Consider the following 21,201-nt stretch of genomic DNA (forward strand, 5'->3'; position numbering starts at 1 on the left):
TTGGAACAAATTTTACCTTTTCGGATTTGTTTTCTTAATTTTCATTATTTCATTTTTTATCACTATGTCCTGCACACAAAGCTGTTAATTCCATTCACATTACTGTATCATGATATTGGCATGATATTTTTTTTATATTTGGAGGATCTCTAATGATTAATCTGTTCCTCACCAGTACACTAAGGGCTTTATTAAGAATTTTTCTTTTGTGCACCTCTTACACCCCACAACACATCTAGAAATCCTGACATCATTTTGGGATGTAGTAATCCATTACTGTTCCTACAGACGGTTCTGGACACTGTCCTTTTATATATTCTGTAGGTGACTGGTTGATTGTGTGCATAGTGGTTTCTACCTTGGCGGGCAGGGGCCTGTTATGGTGCACCGCGTCACTTAGCACATTCATCTCTCATATAGGGATTGATGGGGCTAAAGAGACGTTGTACAAGCAGTCACTGTCCTTGAATCCTGGCTTGTCATTACAGCCCTATCGGTGTTCTTGTATCTTGCGAACAAACTGGAATTTGCAATATAGTTGGAGACATTTTGCTCCGTTTTCTTGGACATGTTGCTTTTCACTACAGTTCAGTTTTTTTTTCTGCAATTAGTAATTACTGTATATGTCAGACCAGAACGCTGCTCACAACAGCATCAGAACAAAAGAAATGCAGGGCAACTGCTTTGTTGGCGAGACATAGTCATATGTACAGGCAAATGCCTTTTTAGAAATCTGCCTCCTTTATAAGTGCACAGTTTTACTTCTCATCTGTATGCGCCACAAAGATAAGAATGTGGTTGATTTCTAGGGTTACCCATCTAAAAATATTTTATTAACAATAAAACCATATATACTCATTATTTCATCCTATAATAATTTTGCACTCCGCATGCTCACTACACCACTAGATGCATGCTTTAAGGGATCTAGGTTTTTTTATCATTTTACAGCTCAACGCCATTACATGTGTGCAATGGGGCCTGCACCATTTTCAGTTTATTATCTGAAAGGCCCCAGGTGCTCCTTAGACATAAGATTAGGGTCACAATGGGGATATTTCAGGAGAAATGGGGTGATACATTTTGGGGTGTACTTCTTCATTTTCATGTGCTTTGTAGAAAAAAACCTGTCTTTAAATTGACACTTTTGTGTAAAAAAGGATTCATTTCTTTAAAAAACTAGGGGGTCAAAAAACTCATTACACCCATAGATAATACGTTAAGGGGTCTAGTTTTCAAAATGGGGTCACTTTTGGAGGGATTATATTATTCTGACGCTTATAAGCCTCTGCAAACTTAGCTTGTTGCAGGAAAAAAAAATATGTACTTCAAAAATGTTAAAATTAAAGGGTTTCTGTCATGAGAAATAACGTTACGTAGCTGACTGACATTAGAGATGTGCTAATATCAGCAGTACATAACAGTATGCTTTATAACGACCTGCCTGCCGCTGTTCTCTTAAAATAAAGACTTTTAAAATATGCTAAGGAGGCTCTAGGTGCTATTAGGGTGTTGTTTCAGCACCTAGAGGATCGGTCTACGCACCCTTTGGCACGCCCATGTACAGTTGATTGACTTTCGAGTTCTCTTCAGTGTCCCGTAAATCCCACGCCTGCGCCGTCCAGTTTAGTATTCGGCGCAGGTGCAGTGAGTGAAGGACGCGCTCCTGCTGCCAGATTCCTTCCTTCGGCGCAGGCGCAGTGAGGAAGCCGGCAGCAGAAGTGCGTCCTTCACTCACTGTGCCGAATACTAAACAGGACGGCGCCGGATTTACAGGACACTGAGGAGAACTCAAATGTCAATCAACTGGACCTGGGCGTGCCAAATGGTGCGTAGACCGAGCCTCTAGGTGCTGAAGCAACGCCCTCATAGCACCTAGAGGTTCATTAGCATATTTTGAAAGTCTTAATTTTAAGAGAACGGCGACAGGCAGGGAGTTATAAAGCATACTGTTATGTACTGCTGATATTAGCACATTGCTAATGTCAGTCAGCTACATAACGTTATTTCTCATGATAGAAACCCTTCAAAGTCTCTTAACCACTTCAGCCCCGCTAGGTGAAACCCCCTTCATGACCAGAGCACTTTTTACACTTCGGCACTACACTACTTTCAGCCGTTTATCGCTCGGTCATGCAACTTACCACCCAAATGAATTTTACCTCCTTTTCTTCTCACTAATGGAGCTTTCATTTGGTGGTATTTCATTGCTGCTGGCATTTTTACTTTTTTTGTTATTAATCAAAATGTAACGATTTTTTTGCAAAAAAATGACATTTTTCACTTTCAGCTGTAAAATTTTGCAAAAAAAACGACATCCATATATAAATTTTTCGCCAAATTTATTGTTCTACATGTCTTTGATTAAAAAACAAATGTTTGGGCAAAAAAAAAAATGGTTTGGGTAAAAGTTATAGCATTTACAAACTATGGTACAAAAATGTGAATTTCCGCTTTTTGAAACAGCTCTGACTTTCTGAGCACCTGTCATGTTTCCTGAGGTTCTACAATGCCCAAACAGTAGAAAAACCCCACAAATGACCCCATTTCGGAAAGTAGACACCCTAAGGTATTCGCTGATGGGCATAGTGAGTTCATAGAACTTTTTATTTTTTGTCACAAGTTAGCGGAAAATGATGATGATTTTATTTTTTTTATTTTTTCTTACAAAGTCTCATATTCCACTAACTTGCGACAAAAAATAAAAAATTCTAGGAACTCACCATGCCCCTCACAGAATACCTTGGGGTGTCTTCTTTCCAAAATGGGGTCACTTGTGGGGTAGTTATACTGCCCTGGCAATTTAGGGGCCCAAATGTGTGAGAAGAACTTTGCAATCAAAATGTGTAAAAAATGACCGGTGAAATCCAAAAGGTGCACTTTGGAATATGCGCCCCTTTGCCCACCTTGGCAGCAAAAAAGTGTGACACATCTGGTATCACCGTACTCAGGAGAAGTTGGGGAATGTGTTTTGGGGTGTCATTTTACATATACCCATGCTGGGTGAGAAAAATATCTTGGTCAAATGCCAACTTTGTATAAAAAAATGGGAAAAGTTGTCTTTTGCCAAGATATTTCTCTCATCCAGCATGGGTATATGTAAAATGACACCCCAAAACACATTCCCCAACTTCTCCTGAGTACGGCGATACCAGATGTGTCACACTTTTTTGCAGCCAAGGTGGGCAAAGGGGCACACATTCCAAAGTGCACCTTTCGGATTTTGCAGGCCATTTTTTACACATTTTGATTGCAAGGTACTTCTCACACATTTGGGCCCCTAAATTGCCAGGGCAGTATAACTACGCCACAAGTGACCCCATTTTGGAAAGAAGACACCCCAAGGTATTCCGTGAGGGGCATGGCGAGTTCCTAGAATTTTTAATTTTTTGTCACAAGTTAGCGGAAAATGATGATTTTTTTTTTTTCTCTTTTTTCCTTACAAAGTCTCATATTCCACTAACTTGCGACAAAAAATAAAAAATTCTAGGAACTCGCCATGCCCCTCACGGAATACCTTGGGGTGTCTTCTTTCCAAAATGGGGTCACTTGTGGCGTAGTTATACTGCCCTGGCAATTTAGGGGCCCATATGTGTGAGAAGTACTTTGCAATCAAAATCTGTAAAAAATGACCGGTGAAATCCGAAAGGTGCACTTTGGAATATGTGCCCCTTTGCCCACCTTGGCATCAAAAAAGTGTCACACATCTGGTATCGCCGTACTCAGGAGAAGTTGGGGAATGTGATTTAGGGTGTCATTTTACATATACCCATGCTGGGTGAGAGAAATATCTTGGCAAAAGACAACTTTTCCCATTTTTTTATACAAAGTTGGCATTTGACCAAGATATTTTTCTCACCCAGCATGGGTATATGTAAAATGACACCCCAAAACACATTCCCCAACTTCTCCTGAGTACGGCGATACCAGATGTGTCACACTTTTTTGCTGCCAAGGTGGGCAAAGGGGCACATATTCCAAAGTGCACCTTTCGGATTTTGCAGGGCATTTTTTACACATTTTGATTGCAAGGTACTTCTCACACATTTGGGCCCCTAAATTGCCAGGGCAGTATAACTACCCCACAAGTGACCCCATTTTGGAAAGAAGACACCCCAAGGTATTCCGTGAGGGGCATGGCGAGTTCCTAGAATTTTTAATTTTTTGTCACAAGTTAGCGGAAAATGATGATTTTTTTTTTTTTCTCTTTTTTCCTTACAAAGTCTCATATTCCACTAACTTGCGACAAAAAATAAAAAATTCTAGGAACTCGCCATGCCCCTCACGGAATACCTTGGGGTGTCTTCTTTCCAAAATGGGGTCACTTGTGGCGTAGTTATACTGCCCTGGCAATTTAGGGGCCCATATGTGTGAGAAGTACTTTGCAATCAAAATCTGTAAAAAATGACCGGTGAAATCCGAAAGGTGCACTTTGGAATATGTGCCCCTTTGCCCACCTTGGCATCAAAAAAGTGTCACACATCTGGTATCGCCGTACTCAGGAGAAGTTGGGGAATGTGATTTGGGGTGTCATTTTACATATACCCATGCTGGGTGAGAGAAATATCTTGGCAAAAGACAACTTTTCCCATTTTTTTATACAAAGTTGGCATTTGACCAAGATATTTTTCTCACCCAGCATGGGTATATGTAAAATGACACCCCAAAACACATTCCCCAACTTCTCCTGAGTACGGCGATACCAGATGTGTCACACTTTTTTGCTGCCAAGGTGGGCAAAGGGGCACATATTCCAAAGTGCACCTTTCGGATTTTGCAGGGCATTTTTTACACATTTTGATTGCAAAGTTCTTCTCACACATTTGGGCCCCTAAATTGCCAGGGCAGTATAACTACCCCACAAGTGACCCCATTTTGGAAAGAAGACACCCCAAGGTATTCCGTGAGGGGCATGGCGAGTTCCTAGAATTTTTTATTTTCTGTCGCAAGTTAGTGGAATATGAGACTTTGTAAGGAAAAAAGAAAAAAAAAGAAAAATCATCATTTTCCGCTAAATTGTGACAAAAAATAAAAAATTCTAGGAACTCGCCGTGCCCCTCACGGAATACCTTGGGGTGTCTTCTTTCCAAAATGGGGTCACTTGTGGCGTAGTTATACTGCCCTGGCAATTTAGGGGCCCAAATGTGTAAGAAGTACCTTGCAATCAAAATGTGTAAAAAATGACCGGTGAAATCCGAAAGGTGCACTTTGGAATATGTGCCCCTTTGCCCACCTTGGCTGCAAAAAAGTGTCACACATGTGATATCGCCGTACTCAGGAGAAGTTGGGCAATGTGTTTTGGGGGGTCATTTTACATATACCCATGCTGGGTGAGAGAAATATCTTGGCAAAAGACAACTTTTCCCATTTTTTTATACAAAGTTGGCATTTGACCAAGATATTTTTCTCACCCAGCATGGGTATATGTAAAATGACACCCCAAAACACATTCCCCAACTTCTCCTGAGTACGGCGATACCACATGTGTGACACTTTTTTGCAGCCTAGATGCGCAAAGGGGCCCAAATTCCTTTTAGGAGGGCATTTTTAGACATTTGGATCCCAGACTTCTTCTCACACTTTCGGGCCCCTAAAAAGCCAGGGCAGTATAAATACCCCACATGTGACCCCACTTTGGAAAGAAGACACCCCAAGGTATTCAATGAGGGGCCTGGCGAGTTCCTAGAAATATTTTTTTTTTGCATAAGTTAGCGGATATTGATTTTTTTTTGTTTTTTTTCTCACAAAGTCTCACTTTCCGCTAACTTAGGACAAAAATTTCAATCTTTCATGGACTCAATATGCCCCTTACGGAATACCTTGGGGTGTCTTCTTTCCGAAATGGGGTCACATGTGGGGTATTTATACTGCCCTGGCTTTTTAGGGGCCCTAAAGCGTGAGAAGAAGTCTGGAATATAAATGTCTAAAAATGTTTACGCATTTGGATTCCGTGAGGGGTATGGTGCGTCCATGTGAGATTTTATTTTTTGACACAAGTTAGTGGAATATGAGACTTTGTAAGAAAAAACAAAAACAAACAAAAAATTTCCGCTAACTTGTGCCAAAAAAAATGTCTGAATGGAGCCTTAACAGGGGGGGGGGTGATCAATGACAGGGGGGTGATCACCCATATAGACTCCCTGATCACCCCCCTGTCATTGATCACCCCCCCTGTAAGGCTCCATTCAGACATCCGCATGATTTTTTACGGATCCATGGATACATGGATCGGATCCACAGAACGCATGCGGACGTCTGAATGGAGCCTTACAGGGGGGTTATCAATGACAGGGGGTGATCAGGGTAATCAGGGTGATCACCCCCCTGTCACTGATCACCCCCCCTGTAAGGCTCCATTCAGACATCCGCATGATTTTTTACGGATCCATGGATCGGATCCACAAAACGCATGCGGACGTCTGAATGGAGCCTTACAGGGGGGTTATCAATGACAGGGTAATCAGGGTGATCACCCCCCTGTCACTGATCACCCCCCCTGTAAGGCTCCATTCAGACATCCGCATGATTTTTTACGGATCCATGGATACATGGATCGGATCCACAGAACGCATGCGGACGTCTGAATGGAGCCTTACAGGGGGGTTATCAATGACAGGGTAATCAGGGTAATCACCCCCCTGTCACTGATCATCCCCCCTGTAAGGCTCCATTCAGACGTCCGCATGATTTTTACGGATCCATGGATACATGGATCGGATCCGTAAAAATCATGCGGACGTCTAAATGGAGCCTTACAGGGGGGTGATCAATGACAGGGGGGTGATCAATGACAGGGGGTGATCAGGGAGTGTATATGGGTGATCACCCGCCTGTCATTTATCACCCCCCTGTAAGGCTCCATTCAGACGTCCGTATGCTTTTTGCGGATCTGATCCATGTATCCGTGGATCCGTAAAAATCATACGGACGTCTGAACGGAGCCTGACAGGGGGGTGATCAATGACAGGGCGGTGATCAATGACAGGGGGGTGATCAGGGAGTTTATATGGGGTGATCATGGGTGATCAGGGGTTTATAAGGGGTTAATAAGTGACGGGGGGTGGGGGGGTGTAGTGTAGTGTAGTGTTGTGTTTGGTGGGACTGTACTGACCTACCTGAGTCCTCTGGTGGTCGATCCTAACAAAAGGGACCACCAGAGGACCAGGTAGGAGGTATATTAGACGCTGTTATGAAAACAGCGTCTAATATACCTGTTAGGGGTTAAAAAATTCGGATCTCCAGCCTGCCAGCGAGCGATCGCCGCTGGCAGGCTGGAGATCCACTCGCTTACCTTCCGTTCCTGTGAGCGCGCGCGCCTGTGCGCGCGTTCACAGGAAATCTCGCGTCTCGCGAGAAGACGCGTATATGCGTCCAGGAGGAGTAAAGCAACCACCTCCCGGACGCATATACGCGTACAGCGGTCGGGAGGTGGTTAAAGGGACACTGACAGACCCAATAAGCATATTTAGCTATATATATGACTGCATAGGTCTTCTAATGTGTATTAAAAACATAAGTATAACCCCTGTCCACCTTATAAATACAGCAAAATCATGTTTGATAACCTAATGTAATCGCTCTTCTTTCTGCCCAAGGGGCGGCGTTTCAGCTCCACATGGGCGCACACACGCACCCCAACCGCCGTTTTCAAGTGCCGCCCAGCTCATCAATTTCCACTTCGCTGGGCTGCTTCTGCAATATTGCAGTTGAAAATAGGAAAATATGGCAATTTTTACAAATTTTTATAGATTACGTTTTTTAAGATACACATATTTTATCGGTAAAATGTTACCACCTAAGTAAAGAACAAAATGTGATGAGAAAACAATGTCAGAATTACTTTGATGTGCAAGACCTTTACGAAGTTATTCCATGCTAGAGTGACACATGACAGATTTAAAAAAATCTGGCTTGGTCACTAAGGGGTTAAAGGGATTGTTTCATTAAGAATTTTCCCGTAAGTGTCTGAGTTTGAATGAAGCAGCAGACAGGCATGCACGTCCGTCACTCCACTTAAAGGGTTTCTACCACTTAGGTGTCACATATTTAGCTGTCAGACACTAGCGATCCGCTAGTGTCTGCTCTGGCCAACCGTCCTAATATAATTGCTTTTGGGGCGGTGGTTTGGCTAAAAAAACTACTTTTATTAATATGCTAATGAGCCTCTAGGTGCTATGGGGGCGTCATTAGCACCTAGAGGCTCCGTCTACCTTCAGAAACTGCCGCCGCCGAGCGCGTCCTTCCAGCCCGCCCATCTCCTCCTGAATGCGATCGTATGTATTCTGCGCATGCGCAGTGAATGTCTGACTGCTTCCTTGCTCAGACATCTCCACTGCGCCTACGCGATGACGCCATAGTGCTCCGAGGAACAGGCGCAGTGGAGATGTCTGAGCAGGGAAGCTGTCAGACATTTACTGCGCATGCGCCGAATACAGGCGCTCACAAGGAGGATCGCATTCAGGAGGAGATGGGCGGGCTGGAGGGACGCGCTGGGCGGCGGCAGTTTCTGAAGGTAGACGGAGCCTCTAGGTGCTAATGACGCCCCCATAGCACCTAGAGGCTCATTAGCATATTAATAAAAGTAGTTTTTTTAGCCAAACCACCGCCCCAAAAGCAATTATATTAGGATGGTTGGCCAGAGCAGACACTAGCGGATCGCTAGTGTCTGACAGCTAAATATGTGAAACCGAAGTGGTAGAAACCCTTTAACTCTATGGAATTCCCAGAGATAGCAGAGTACAAGTGCTTGGCTATTTCTGGCAGCCCCATAGAGCTGAATGGGCCAGCAGTGCGCATGTGGGACTGCCACTAAATTCAAACAGGGGAGAACAGGCCTAGCCGATCAGACACTTATCCCCTATCCCCTCTATCATGAGTGACATCTGTAGCATCCAACTTAGAGACCAGTACAGTTGCCTATTAAAACAGAAGGGAGGGATTGTGAAGCAGCTCACTTTGAGCCTAGCACACTTCAGAGTAATGCTCCGCCTCCTTTGCACTTAAGGAGCAGAATCTGGTAGAATAAAACTTTACATTCACGCTACTCATATGAGAAAAGGTATGTTTGTGCTGCTCATAGACCCTAACTAGTGCTTTCAAAAGTTTAGCATGGTCAAAATTGCCGAAAGACTATCTTTAATTTTGCATTTAAGAATCAAACAAACAAAATAAATTTCAATGCAAAAGGTGTCCGACACCCGGGACCCCTGCCGATCAGCTGTTTAACCACTTCAGCCCCGCTAGGTGAAACCCCCTTCATGACCAGAGCACTTTTTACACTTCGGCACTACACTCCTTTCACCGTTTATCGCTCGGTCATGCAACTTACCACCCAAATGAATTTTACCTCCTTTTCTTCTCACTAATGGAGCTTTCATTTGGTGGTATTTTATTGCTGCTGACATTTTTACTTTTTTTGTTATTAATCAAAATGTAACGATTTTTTTGCAAAAAAATGACATTTTTCACTTTCAGCTGTAAAATTTAGCAAAAAAAATAACATCCATATATAAATTTTTCGCCACATTTATTGTTCTACATGTCTTTGATAAAAAAAAAATGGTTTGGGTAAAAGTTATAGCATTTACAAACTATGGTACAAAAATGTGAATTTCCGCTTTTTGAAACAGCTCTGACTTTCTGAGCACCTGTCATGTTTCCTGAGGTTCTACAATGCCCAAACAGTAGAAAACCCCCACAAATGACCCCATTTCGGAAAGTAGACACCCTAAGGTATTCGCTGATGGGCATAGTGAGTTCATAGAACTTTTTATTTTTTGTCACAAGTTAGCGGAAAATGATGATGATTTTATTTTTTTCTTACAAAGTCTCATATTCCACTAACTTGCGACAAAAAATAAAAAATTCTAGGAACTCACCATGCCCCTCACAGAATACCTTGGGGTGTCTTCTTTCCAAAATGGGGTCACTTGTGGGGTAGTTATACTGCCCTGGCAATTTAGGGGCCCAAATGTGTGAGAAGAACTTTGCAATCAAAATGTGTAAAAAATGACCGGTGAAATCCAAAAGGTGCACTTTGGAATATGTGCCCCTTTGCCCACCTTGGCAGCAAAAAGTGTCACACATCTGGTATCGCCGTACTCAGGAGAAGTTGGGGAATGTGTTTTGGGGTGTCATTTTACATATACCCATGCTGGGTGAGAAAAATATCTTGGTCAAATGCCAACTTTGTATAAAAAAATGGGAAAAGTTGTCTTTTGCCAAGATATTTCTCTCATCCAGCATGGGTATATGTAAAATGACCCCCCAAAACACATTCCCCAACTTCTCCTGAGTACAGCGATACCAGATGTGTCACACTTTTTTGCTGCCAAGGTGGGCAAAGGGGCACATATTCCAAAGTGCACCTTTCAGATTTTGCAGGCCATTTTTTACACATTTTGATTGCAAGGTACTTCTCACACATTTGGGCCCCTAAATTGCCAGGGCAGTATAACTACGCCACAAGTGACCCCATTTTGGAAAGAAGACACCCCAAGGTATTCCGTGAGGGGCATGGCGAGTTCCTAGAATTTTTTGTCACAAGTTAGCGGAAAATGATGATTTTTTTTTTTCTCTTTTTTCCTTACAAAGTCTCATATTCCACTAACTTGCGACAAAAAATAAAAAATTCTAGGAACTCGCCGTGCCCCTCACGGAATACCTTGGGGTGTCTTCTTTCCAAAATGGGGTCACTTGTGGCGTAGTTATACTGCCCTGGCAATTTAGGGGCCCAAATGTGTAAGAAGTACCTTGCAATCAAAATGTGTAAAAAATGGCCTGCGAAATCCGAAAGGTGCACTTTGGAATATGTGCCCCTTTGCCCACCTTGGCTGCAAAAAAGTGTCACACATGTGGTATCGCCGTACTCAGGAGAAGTTGGGCAATGTGTTTTGGGGGGTCATTTTACATATACCCATGCTGGGTGAGAGAAATATCTTGGCAAAAGACAACTTTTCCCATTTTTTTATACAAAGTTGGCATTTGACCAAGATATTTCTCTCACCCAGCATGGGTATATGTAAAATGACACCCCAAAACACATTCCCCAACTTCTCCTGAGTACGGCGATACCACATGTGTGACACTTTTTTGCAGCCTAGATGCGCAAAGGGGCCCAAATTCCTTTTAGGAGGGCATTTTTAGACATTTGGATCCCAGACTTCTTCTCACACTTTCGGGCCCCTAAAAAGCCAGGGCAGTATAAATACCCCACATGTGACCCCACTTTGGTAAGAAGACACCCCAAGGTATTCAATGAGGGGCATGGCGAGTTCCTAGAAATTATTTTTTTTTTGCATAAGTTAGCGGATATTGATTTTTTTTTGTTTTTTTCTCACAAAGTCTCACTTTCCGCTAACTTAGGACAAAAATTTCAATCTTTCATGGACTCAATATGCCCCTCACGGAATACCTTGGGGTGTCTTCTTTCCGAAATGGGGTCACATGTGGGGTATTTATACTGCCCTGGCTTTTTAGGGGCCCTAAAGCGTGAGAAGAAGTCTGGAATATAAATGTCTAAAAATGTTTACGCATTTGGATTCCGTAAGGGGTATGGTGAGTTCATGTGAAATTTTATTTTTTGACACAAGTTAGTAGAATATGAGACTTTGTAAGAAAAAACAAAAACAAACAAAAAATTTCCGCTAACTTGTGCCAAAAAAAATGTCTGAATGGAGCCTTACAGGGGGGTGATCAATGACAGGGGGGTGATCAATGACAGGGGGGTGATCACCCATATAGACTCCCTGATCACCCCCCTGTCACTGATCACCCCCCCTGTAAGGCTCCATTCAGATGTCCTCATGATTTTTACGGATCCATGGATACATGGATCGGATCCACAAAACGCATGCGGACGTCTGAATGGAGCCTTACAGGGGGGTTATCAATGACAGGGGGTGATCAGGGTGATCACCCCCCTGTCACTGATCACCCCCCCTGTAAGGCTCCATTCAGACGTCCGCATGATTTTTACGGATCCATGGATCGGATCCACAAAACACATGCGGACGTCTGAATGGAGCCTTACAGGGGGGTTATCAATGACAGGGGGTGATCAGGGTGATCACCCCCCTGTCACTGATCACCCCCCCTGTAAGGCTCCATTCAGACGTCCGCATGATTTTTACGGATCCATGGATACATGGATCGGATCCGCAAAACACATGCGGACGTCTGAATGGAGCCTTACAGGGGGTGATCAATGACAGGCGGGTGATCACCCATATACACTCCCTGATCACCCCCCTGTCATTGATAACCCCCCTGTAAGGCTCCATTCAGACGTCCGCATGTGTTTTGTGGATCCGATCCATGTATCCATGGATCCGTAAAAATCATGCGGACGTCTGAATGGAGCCTTACAGGGGGGTGATCAGGGAGTGTATATGGGTGATCACCCGCCTGTCATTGATCACCCCCTGTAAGGCTCCATTCAGACGTCCGCATGTGTTTTGCGGATCCGATCCATGTATCCATGGATCCGTAAAAATCATGCGGACGTCTGAATGGAGCCTTACAGGGGGGTGATCAATGACAGGGGGGTGATCAATGACAGGGGGTGATCAGGGAGTGTATATGGGTGATCACCCGCCTGTCATTGATCACCCCCCTGTAAGGCTCCATTCAGACGTCCGTATGCGTTTTGCGGATCCGATCCATGTATCCGTGGATCCGTAAAAATCATACGGACGTCTGAACGGAGCCTGACAGGGGGGTGATCAATGACAGGGGGGTGATCAGGGAGTTTATATGGGGTGATCATGGGTGATCAGGGGTTTATAAGGGGTTAATAAGTGACGGGGGGGGGGGGGGGGGTGTAGTGTAGTGTGGTGTTTGGTGCGACTGTACTGAGCTACCCGAGTCCTCTGGTGGTCGATCCTAACAAAAGGGACCACCAGAGGACCAGGTAGGAGGTATATTAGACGCTGTTATCAAAACAGCGTCTAATATACCTGTTAGGGGTTAAAAAATTCGGATCTCCAGCCTGCCAGCGAGCGATCGCCGCTGGCAGGCTGGAGATCCACTCGCTTACCTTCCGTTCCTGTGAGCGCGCGCGCCTGTGTGCGCGCGTTCACAGGAAACCCCGGCCCTCGCGAGATGACGCGTATATGCGTCGTCGTGCGCAGGGCTGCCACCTCCGGATCGCACATCTGCGTTAGGCGGTCCGGAGGTGGTTAAGAAGGTGCCAGAGCTCTTGTCAACAGTGCCTCCTCATCAGTGACATGGCTCACAGCTGCTATACAATGCACGGTTTTTTCCACAATTTATAGATTTGTCAAGAATTTTTTCAAGTGGCATACACAACTGTATTTAAAAATTCTCACAATTACAACAATAAGAAAAGTATTAAATAATTATTTTATAAACTGAAATCTCAAAGACATTTTGTCACCCTTAGAGGGGTTTTCCGAGATTTTAATACTGAGGACCTATCCTCTGCATAGGTCATCAGTATCTGATTGGTGGGGGTCCAACAGCCGGGACCCCCACCGATCAGATGTTTGAGAAGGCAGCGGCGCTCACAGCTTTTCCTAGGTCTGTCACGACACGTTCATCGTGGCCAAGCACAATACCAAGTATAGCCACTATACAATGTACGGCGGTGCTTGATAAGCTAGAGAAGGCCGCGGCGCTCACAGGAGCCCTGGTGCCTTCTCAAACAGCTGATCGGTGGGGGTCCCAGGTGTCAGAGGAAAGGTCATCAGTATTACAATCTTGGTAAGCCCTTTTAAATTTTAAACCAAGATTATGCGTACTCACCATGCCATTGGAGCTATTTATACCATTCATGTTTATTTTTGTTTCAAATCTAAGTGTCGGGGGGGCTTCGGGATATTTAGGTCCACACTCTATTTTCAAGCTGTATATTCTATTTTCATAATTGGTCTAAAAAATGGACACAATATGAATACACATATGATATTAGTACATCACCACACATGCAAACTGATCAACAGGGCATGACAATAAGTATGCCGTCACATAACCCTGGCATTATAACCTACAGAACCATAGTAAGTACTGTTGGAAAAAAGACATTTATCCATCAACTTCAAGCAAAGTACAAGTGGGGATATGAATTAAGAAAAGGGGACTAAAAAGCCAGAATTATACCTATTTTCATAAGCATTCATGTTATTTAAAGGGATTTTACCATCACATACAATGGGGGCATATCGCTAGGATATGCCCCCCATTGTCTGATAGGTGCGGGTCCTGTGTAACTTTTCTAACTTCTAGGAGGGTGAGCCATATGGCTGGATACACCAACCTCTTGAATCTACTTTATCTCATGTTCATTCACTTCTGACCCTATTCTGGCACACCTGTTTGTGTCTGCCATTGCCAATTCATTTATGTCTTCTATTATGTTATTTTATAACTTTAATAAAGATATATTTTGGAATACTATACTGTAGATTTGTGTATACAACGTGCAAGGGTTTTCCCATACAGGTTTTATATATTATCATTTTTCTGTAAATTTTTGTTTTGTTTCTGTGAGTAGTGGTGCATGCACAAATATACTACATTACGAATCTGAACCCGGGATTTGTGACGAATACTAACGAATCCAAGTTTGGATTCATAATGAAGTATATTTGTGCATGCATCACTACTTACAGTAATGGAGCAGGCGCAAGATTAAGGTGTTCTCACGAGACTGGAGGCCATCTTAAAGTAACCACATCGGAAACAATACATTTTAACAGCGCATTAATGACAGTCCCTCGGCCACAGTAAAGATAATATGATGACAAAATTGTGTTTGTCCATATGGGGACGAACCGCTTTTCTCATCACTAGCATAATGTAATGGAAAAATACTATTCCACTATTGTTTTTTGCACTTTAAGTATATGACATTCACTGTGCAACATAATTAGGAAGTTACTTTTATTGTATGGGTCAGCATGAGGATGGTGACACCAAATATGTATAGTTTTATTTATTTTCTGCTACGTTTGCAAATTATGGCACTGCTCATGCAAAAACAATTGTTTTTTTATGTTGTCACATTCCAAGAGTCATACTTATTCATTTTTCTGCCACTGTAGCCACATACGGGCTTGTTTTTTCAGGACAAGTTGTGGTTTTATTGGTACCACTTTGTGGTACATGGGACTGTCTGACTAATATTTATTTTTAAGAAACAATTCCTTTATCTTTTGCGTTTTGTTTATTTTTACATTGTTCATGGGACGGTGTAAGTAACATTATATCTTTATTATATGGGTTGTGGTGAACACAACGCAATACCATGTATGTGGGGGGGGGGGGTTACCACTTTTACAAAATGATACCACTTTTTCATGGGAAAATAGTTTTATTTATTTATTTGTGTTTATAAAGAAACTTTTTTACTCTCACCAGGGGACATGGCTTTTATAATGTATGAGTATACCAATATGATATGGCCTATCACTGTACTAGGAAACAGAATCTCAGAAAATAGGGTGCCATCACAAAACAAAAATTTAAAAAAGTTTTTTCCCCATCAATATACACTCAAAGTGAAATCAAAGTTTTAGAGGTTTTTGCTAATTTATTAAAAAAGAAAATACTAAAATCTCCTATTGACATAAGTATTCAGACCCTTTGCTATGACACTTGAAATTTAGCTCTGGGGGCCTCCCATGTATCTTATCATCTTTGAGATGTTTCCACACCTTGACTGGAGTCCTGTGGTAAAATCAGTTGATTGGACATGAAAGCCCATCTGGAGTTTGCAAAATAGAACCTAAAGGACTCTCAGACTATGCGAAACAAGATTTTCTGGTCTTATGAAACCAAGATTTTTATTTTTGGTGTCAGTTCTAAGCGTCATGTCTGGAGGAAACCAAAACAGCTCATCATCTGTCCAATACCATCTCTACAGTGAAGCATGGTGGTGGCAGCATCATGTCCTTGGGGTGTTTTTCAGTGAGACTGATCAGGGTTGAGGGAAGGCTAAATGGAGAAAAGTACAGAATACCCTAAATAAAAAACGGATCCAGAGTGCTTTGGACTTCAGACAATGACCCTAAACACACAGCCAAGACAACACAGGGGTGGCTTAGACAAAGCCCTGACTTGAGCCCAGTCAACATCTGAAAATGGCTGTCCATGGACAGTCCCCATCCAACCTAACAAAACTTGAGAGGATCTGCAAAGAATGGCAGAAAATCCACAAATCCATGTGCGCAAACCTTGTGACATCATACCCAAGAAGACTGGAGGCTGTAATTGCTGACAAAGGTGCTTCAACGAAGTCCCAAGTAAAGGGTCTGAATACTTATGTCAATGTAATGTTTTCATTTTTCCTTTATCAATAAATTTGCAAAGATCTGAAGTATTCTGTTCTCACTTTCATATTATAGGGTACATAGTGCAGACTGATAAAAAAATAAAAATACATTTTTTCCCCTATTTTAGGACATGGCTACAACATAAAATATGAAAGGGTCTGAATACTTTCTGAATGCATTGTATGTCCCCAAGTTTGCCTTCCCCTGTGAAACCTTGTAGCCTTTTGATACATAGGATTGCTGCTGACTCACCCGTGGAGGCCCAATTATCATTCCAGTCCATCTAGCAAGAGTCATATCTTCATCATTTTCAAGGCCCCAACTAACCGTACCATCTCCAACTCCTTTTTGCCCTTCTTCAAGTTCTTCCAGTAATTGGAAATTACGAGGAACTGTAACTGGTAGTGAAAAAGATGATGACATTAGGTATCATGCAAAATATTTTCTACATACAGTGGTTAATTTTTTTTGCAAAAAAAGTTACACAGGGTTTTCCCATTTGCAAAATTAGGGTTTCATTAACCCAAAATATAAAAAAAAACACCTTTCAATATACTTCCCTTTCCAATTACACCCTCTCAGTGACAACTGCTGCTTATGGTTCTGAAAGTGGAACGATGATATGACGTCTGCACCAATTTCTATGAACGAATATTCACTATGGTGCAAACTGATTGGCCGTTTATTGTAACCCCGCAAAAAGCTGTGGCAAGGCATGGGAGCAGAACAGGGTAGGTGGAATATTAGAAGACTTGTTGATTTTACATTTTGGGTCAAAAAAGGGGTTTACTGACTTCAAACCCAATTTTATTAGGACTCAGAAAGCGATTAATTTAAAGTAAGGAATCTACCGGGGAGTTATGGAAGCAGAGAGGCTTGTTCTGATACATGGTTTGCCTAGCTCCCATTCACTATAATTAGTTATAGAAACAACCGGCCTGCTTGGCTTGTTCCTGTAGGCCCGGCCACCTGGGTTTAGCGCTTAGTCCCATCTTTCACATCTCCGGCAAGTCTGATCCGGAGGGCTGTTCCGGAAGAAATGTTGGCCAGACTAAAAACGTTCCATGCCGCAGTATTTGCCTGGACGAAAGCCGGCATTTATGCCGGAAAGTGGCCGGATGAGCACCAGATCCCATTATAGTCAATGGGGATAAGACAGTGAACTGTAGAATCTGGCATTAATATGTCAGATCTGGTGAACTCTGGAAGGCTGCTCTCTGCCAGATTAGCCTGCTGGATATTTTGACCGGAGATGTGAAAGTAACCTGAGGAACAGAAAAATTGGACACCCTGGCAACCAGTGCCCAGTTCTGTACTTGCGAGAGGTTGTGAATGGGATTTGGGGCGGCCTGGCCATGATCACCTGTTGTCACGCCCGTGCGTGGGAGGGATAACCACACCGGAAGAAGAAGGAGAGGGAACAAGGAACAAGACCTGAAAGCTAGGGAAGAAAGAAGGACACCTCCTGGTCAAATCCCTAGTCACAGTCCTGACTGGTTATCAGTATGAACAGACCCCAAAGGTAGGTGAGCTCATACGAAGGAGTACCTAGAGTCCTAACTCACCCTATAAGACCCTGGCGATAGTGACAGGACTGAGACTGCCTGTTCCTCCAGAAAGGAAGGATGAACAGGAGTCTCCCTCAGGCCTACAACAAAGGGCAGGGGAAAAACAACACACAGATAAACCAAAACGCAAAAGGGAAAGAAAACACTTTACTTTCCAATAGCTATGGCAGCAACAGGAACTCAGCCGAGAACCAAACACCAGCAGACCACAGATACCACTGAAGCTATAAACCGCACAGCATTGTGGTTGGCCAGTATCAGAAACAACACAGATGTCTATTAATCCACAAGGAAACCTGTCAGATCAAACCACGTGTTGCCAATCTCACAGATCTCCTGCCACTCACTGTCGCGGGGATGTCTGTATGTCTCGGTACTGTGTCTTCAGTAGAGAGTAAAACAGGTTCTCTTCACCGGACCTCAGCGGGGTCATATGTGCCGCTGCAACCAATGACCCAGCAGTGACATGCCGCCTGGGGTCCTGTTACCGCTGCAGCAGTGCACATGACCCTGAGTGGTGGGAACTATGTTAACACGGTTTCTCCGCAGGTACTGCTGCCTAGGTGGCAAATAAAAAAAATCGGAAACCCTTTTTATAGTTGGTTGAAATTGCTGTTATTAAATATGTCCAGGCGCTGAACACCGGCTCAGAACGCGTAAAACAATAAAATAACAGGTACTTACCTCACCGTTCTCCCACCATTCCCATTCCACGTTAGGCTGAGTTCACATCAGTCTTTTTTCCTGTATTTCTGTTCTAATATGACAAGTATTAGTTGTGCGCAGTTTGTGTCAGTCCGGTCGGGTTGCACTTATCCTGCCTGCTGTGCTCTCTTTTCCACTAAAAATAACTGAAACCTGACGAAACACACACAAACTGAGCGCGAGTAATGCTCAAAATAGCCCCCAAAAAAATCACGATTAGGGCTCATGCACACGGCCGTTGGTCGGCCCGTTCCATGCATTTAGGACAGCAATCTGCAGTCCTCAATGCACGGGCAACATCCGTGCAGATTCCGCAGACGGATCCAGACCCCTTCAACTTGAATGGGTCTGTGATCCGTCCGCACCGCAAAAAAAAAAAAGAGAGGCACGGAGAGAAACCCCACATAGTGCTCACATAAACCGCACATATATACACATGTATGGACTGTACACCGCACATATATACACATGTATGGACTGTACACCGCACATATATACACACATGTATGGACTGTACACCGCACATATATACACACATGTATGGACTGTACACCGCACATATATACACACATGTATGGACTGTACACCGCACATATATACACACATGTATGGACTGTACACCGCACATATATACACATGTATGGACTGTACACCGCACATATATACACATGTATGGACTGTACACCGCACATATATACACATGTATGGACTGTACACCGCACATATATACACATGTATGGACTGTACACCGCACATATATACACATGTATGGACTGTACACCGCACATATATACACATGTATGGACTGTACACCGCACATATATACACATGTATGGACTGTACACAGCTGACACAGGGCAGTGGGGGGGGCTCACATATATACAGGTATGTACTGTACACCACACACATATATGTACTGTATACCACACATATATACACAGCTGACACAGGGCAGTGCAGGGTTCACATACACCGCACACATATACAGGTAGGTACTGTACACCACACACATATACAGGTATGTACTGTACACCACACACATATACAGGTATGTACTGTACACCACACACATATACAGGTATGTACTGTACACCACACACATATACAGGTATGTACTGTACACCACACACATATACAGGTATGTACTGTACACCACACACATATACAGGTATGTACTGTACACCACACACATATACAGGTATGTACTGTACACCACACACATATACAGGTATGTACTGTACACCACACACATATACAGGTATGTACTGTACACCACACACATATACAGGTATGTACTGTACACCACACACATATACAGGTATGTACTGTACACCACACACATATACAGGTATGTACTGTACACCACACATATATACACGTATGTACTGTACACAGCTGACACAGGGCAGTGCAGGGCTCACATACCCCGCACATATATACAGGTATGTACTGTACACCACACACACACATATATATACACAGGTATGTACTGTACACCACACACACACATATATACACAGGTATGTACTGTACACCACACATATATACACGTATGTACTGTACACAGCTGACACAGGGCAGTGCAGGGCTCACATACCCCGCACATATATACAGGTATGTACTGTACACCACACACACACATATACAGGTATGTACTGTACACCACACATATATACACGTATGTACTGTACACAGCTGACACAGGGCAGTGCAGGGCTCACATACCCCGCACATATATACAGGTATGTACTGTACACCACACACACACATATACATATATATATACAGGTATGTACTGTACACAGGTGACAGCGGACATGGCGGGGCACTGGAATGAATGATGGAACCTCCGGCGAGGAGACGACACCCGGGGCAGAGGAGACCGGACAGCCCATAACACACGGCGGTGACTAATAATGGGAGTTCTCCAGCATGTGTGACCATTGCCCAGTCTTTACTCCACCACCAACCTGCGCTCACCGCCATCTTCTCGGCCTCCGAGCACCGGAGCCCACGCAGCTGATGTCAGCACGCTCAACGCCCTCTACCGGGAGGCGTCATTTCCGTCACGAGACGAAAGTGAAAGAGTGCTCCGTACATTAGCCAGCAGCAGCAGCGGTAACCGGCGGCAGGCAGCTTGCTCGGTATTAGAGGTGGTCGCAATTATATGTATGGCGAGTGCTTGTGTGAAGTATGACCGCATGGGGCAGTGTGGAGATAGAAGGGAGTATGGAAGAGGTTGTGTACAGAGCTGGGGAATTAGCTCAAATGGTAGAGCGCTCGCTTAGCATGCGAGAGGTAGCGGGATCGATGCCCGCATTCTCCAAATGTTTTAATTTTTTTTTTTGTATTTATTTATTATATATACCAGTCACTGTTTACCCGGTTCAGGAGCAGGCTGATTTTAATCTTCAGGACAAGACCCAGTTTGACGTGCGTTAGATTTGCAGTTGCAACTTTTTTATTTGTTGCTGGATTTTTTGTAGGGAATAATTCAGGCTTTTCATTTTTTACTAGTCCACTAATATTTTATGCATTATTTTTTGCAGGGAGGTTTAAAATGTCTAAGTTTATCAATCTAAAGAATTTAATTGAAAAAAGTTAGTTTTTTATAATTAGGTATTTTTCTTGCAGTA

At 43.4% G+C, this 21,201-nt stretch overlaps 1 protein-coding gene and 1 non-coding gene across 4 annotated transcripts in view; one reads left to right on the plus strand and one right to left on the minus strand.

Annotated features, from left to right (window-relative positions):
* Window positions 1-20,676, minus strand: part of UBE2V2 (ubiquitin conjugating enzyme E2 V2) — a 42,599-nt gene extending 21,923 nt beyond the window's left edge. Inside the window, exons 1-3 of one of the 3 annotated variants that reach the window (XM_044293710.1) lie at window positions 20,367-20,510; window positions 16,545-16,690; window positions 13,765-13,890 (exon numbers count right to left, since the gene is read on the minus strand). In XM_044293710.1, the coding sequence (XP_044149645.1) occupies window positions 13,765-13,890; window positions 16,545-16,690; window positions 20,367-20,460 (366 nt within the window). In that variant the 5' untranslated portion in view covers window positions 20,461-20,510. Of the gene's footprint in view, window positions 1-13,764; window positions 13,891-16,544; window positions 16,691-20,366; window positions 20,511-20,535 lie in introns of those variants that run through there. The other 2 variants (XM_044293708.1, XM_044293709.1) reach the window with 2 other exon arrangements.
* A 142-nt stretch (window positions 20,677-20,818) lies between these two features.
* On the plus strand, window positions 20,819-20,891 carry TRNAA-AGC. Its single transcript has one exon. It is a non-coding gene; the product is annotated as a tRNA-Ala (tRNA).
* Window positions 20,892-21,201: the final 310 nt, after the last annotated feature.

The sequence above is a fragment of the Bufo gargarizans genome, chromosome 5, assembly GCF_014858855.1.
Source record: "Bufo gargarizans isolate SCDJY-AF-19 chromosome 5, ASM1485885v1, whole genome shotgun sequence".
Classification (NCBI taxonomy): domain Eukaryota; kingdom Metazoa; phylum Chordata; class Amphibia; order Anura; family Bufonidae; genus Bufo; species Bufo gargarizans.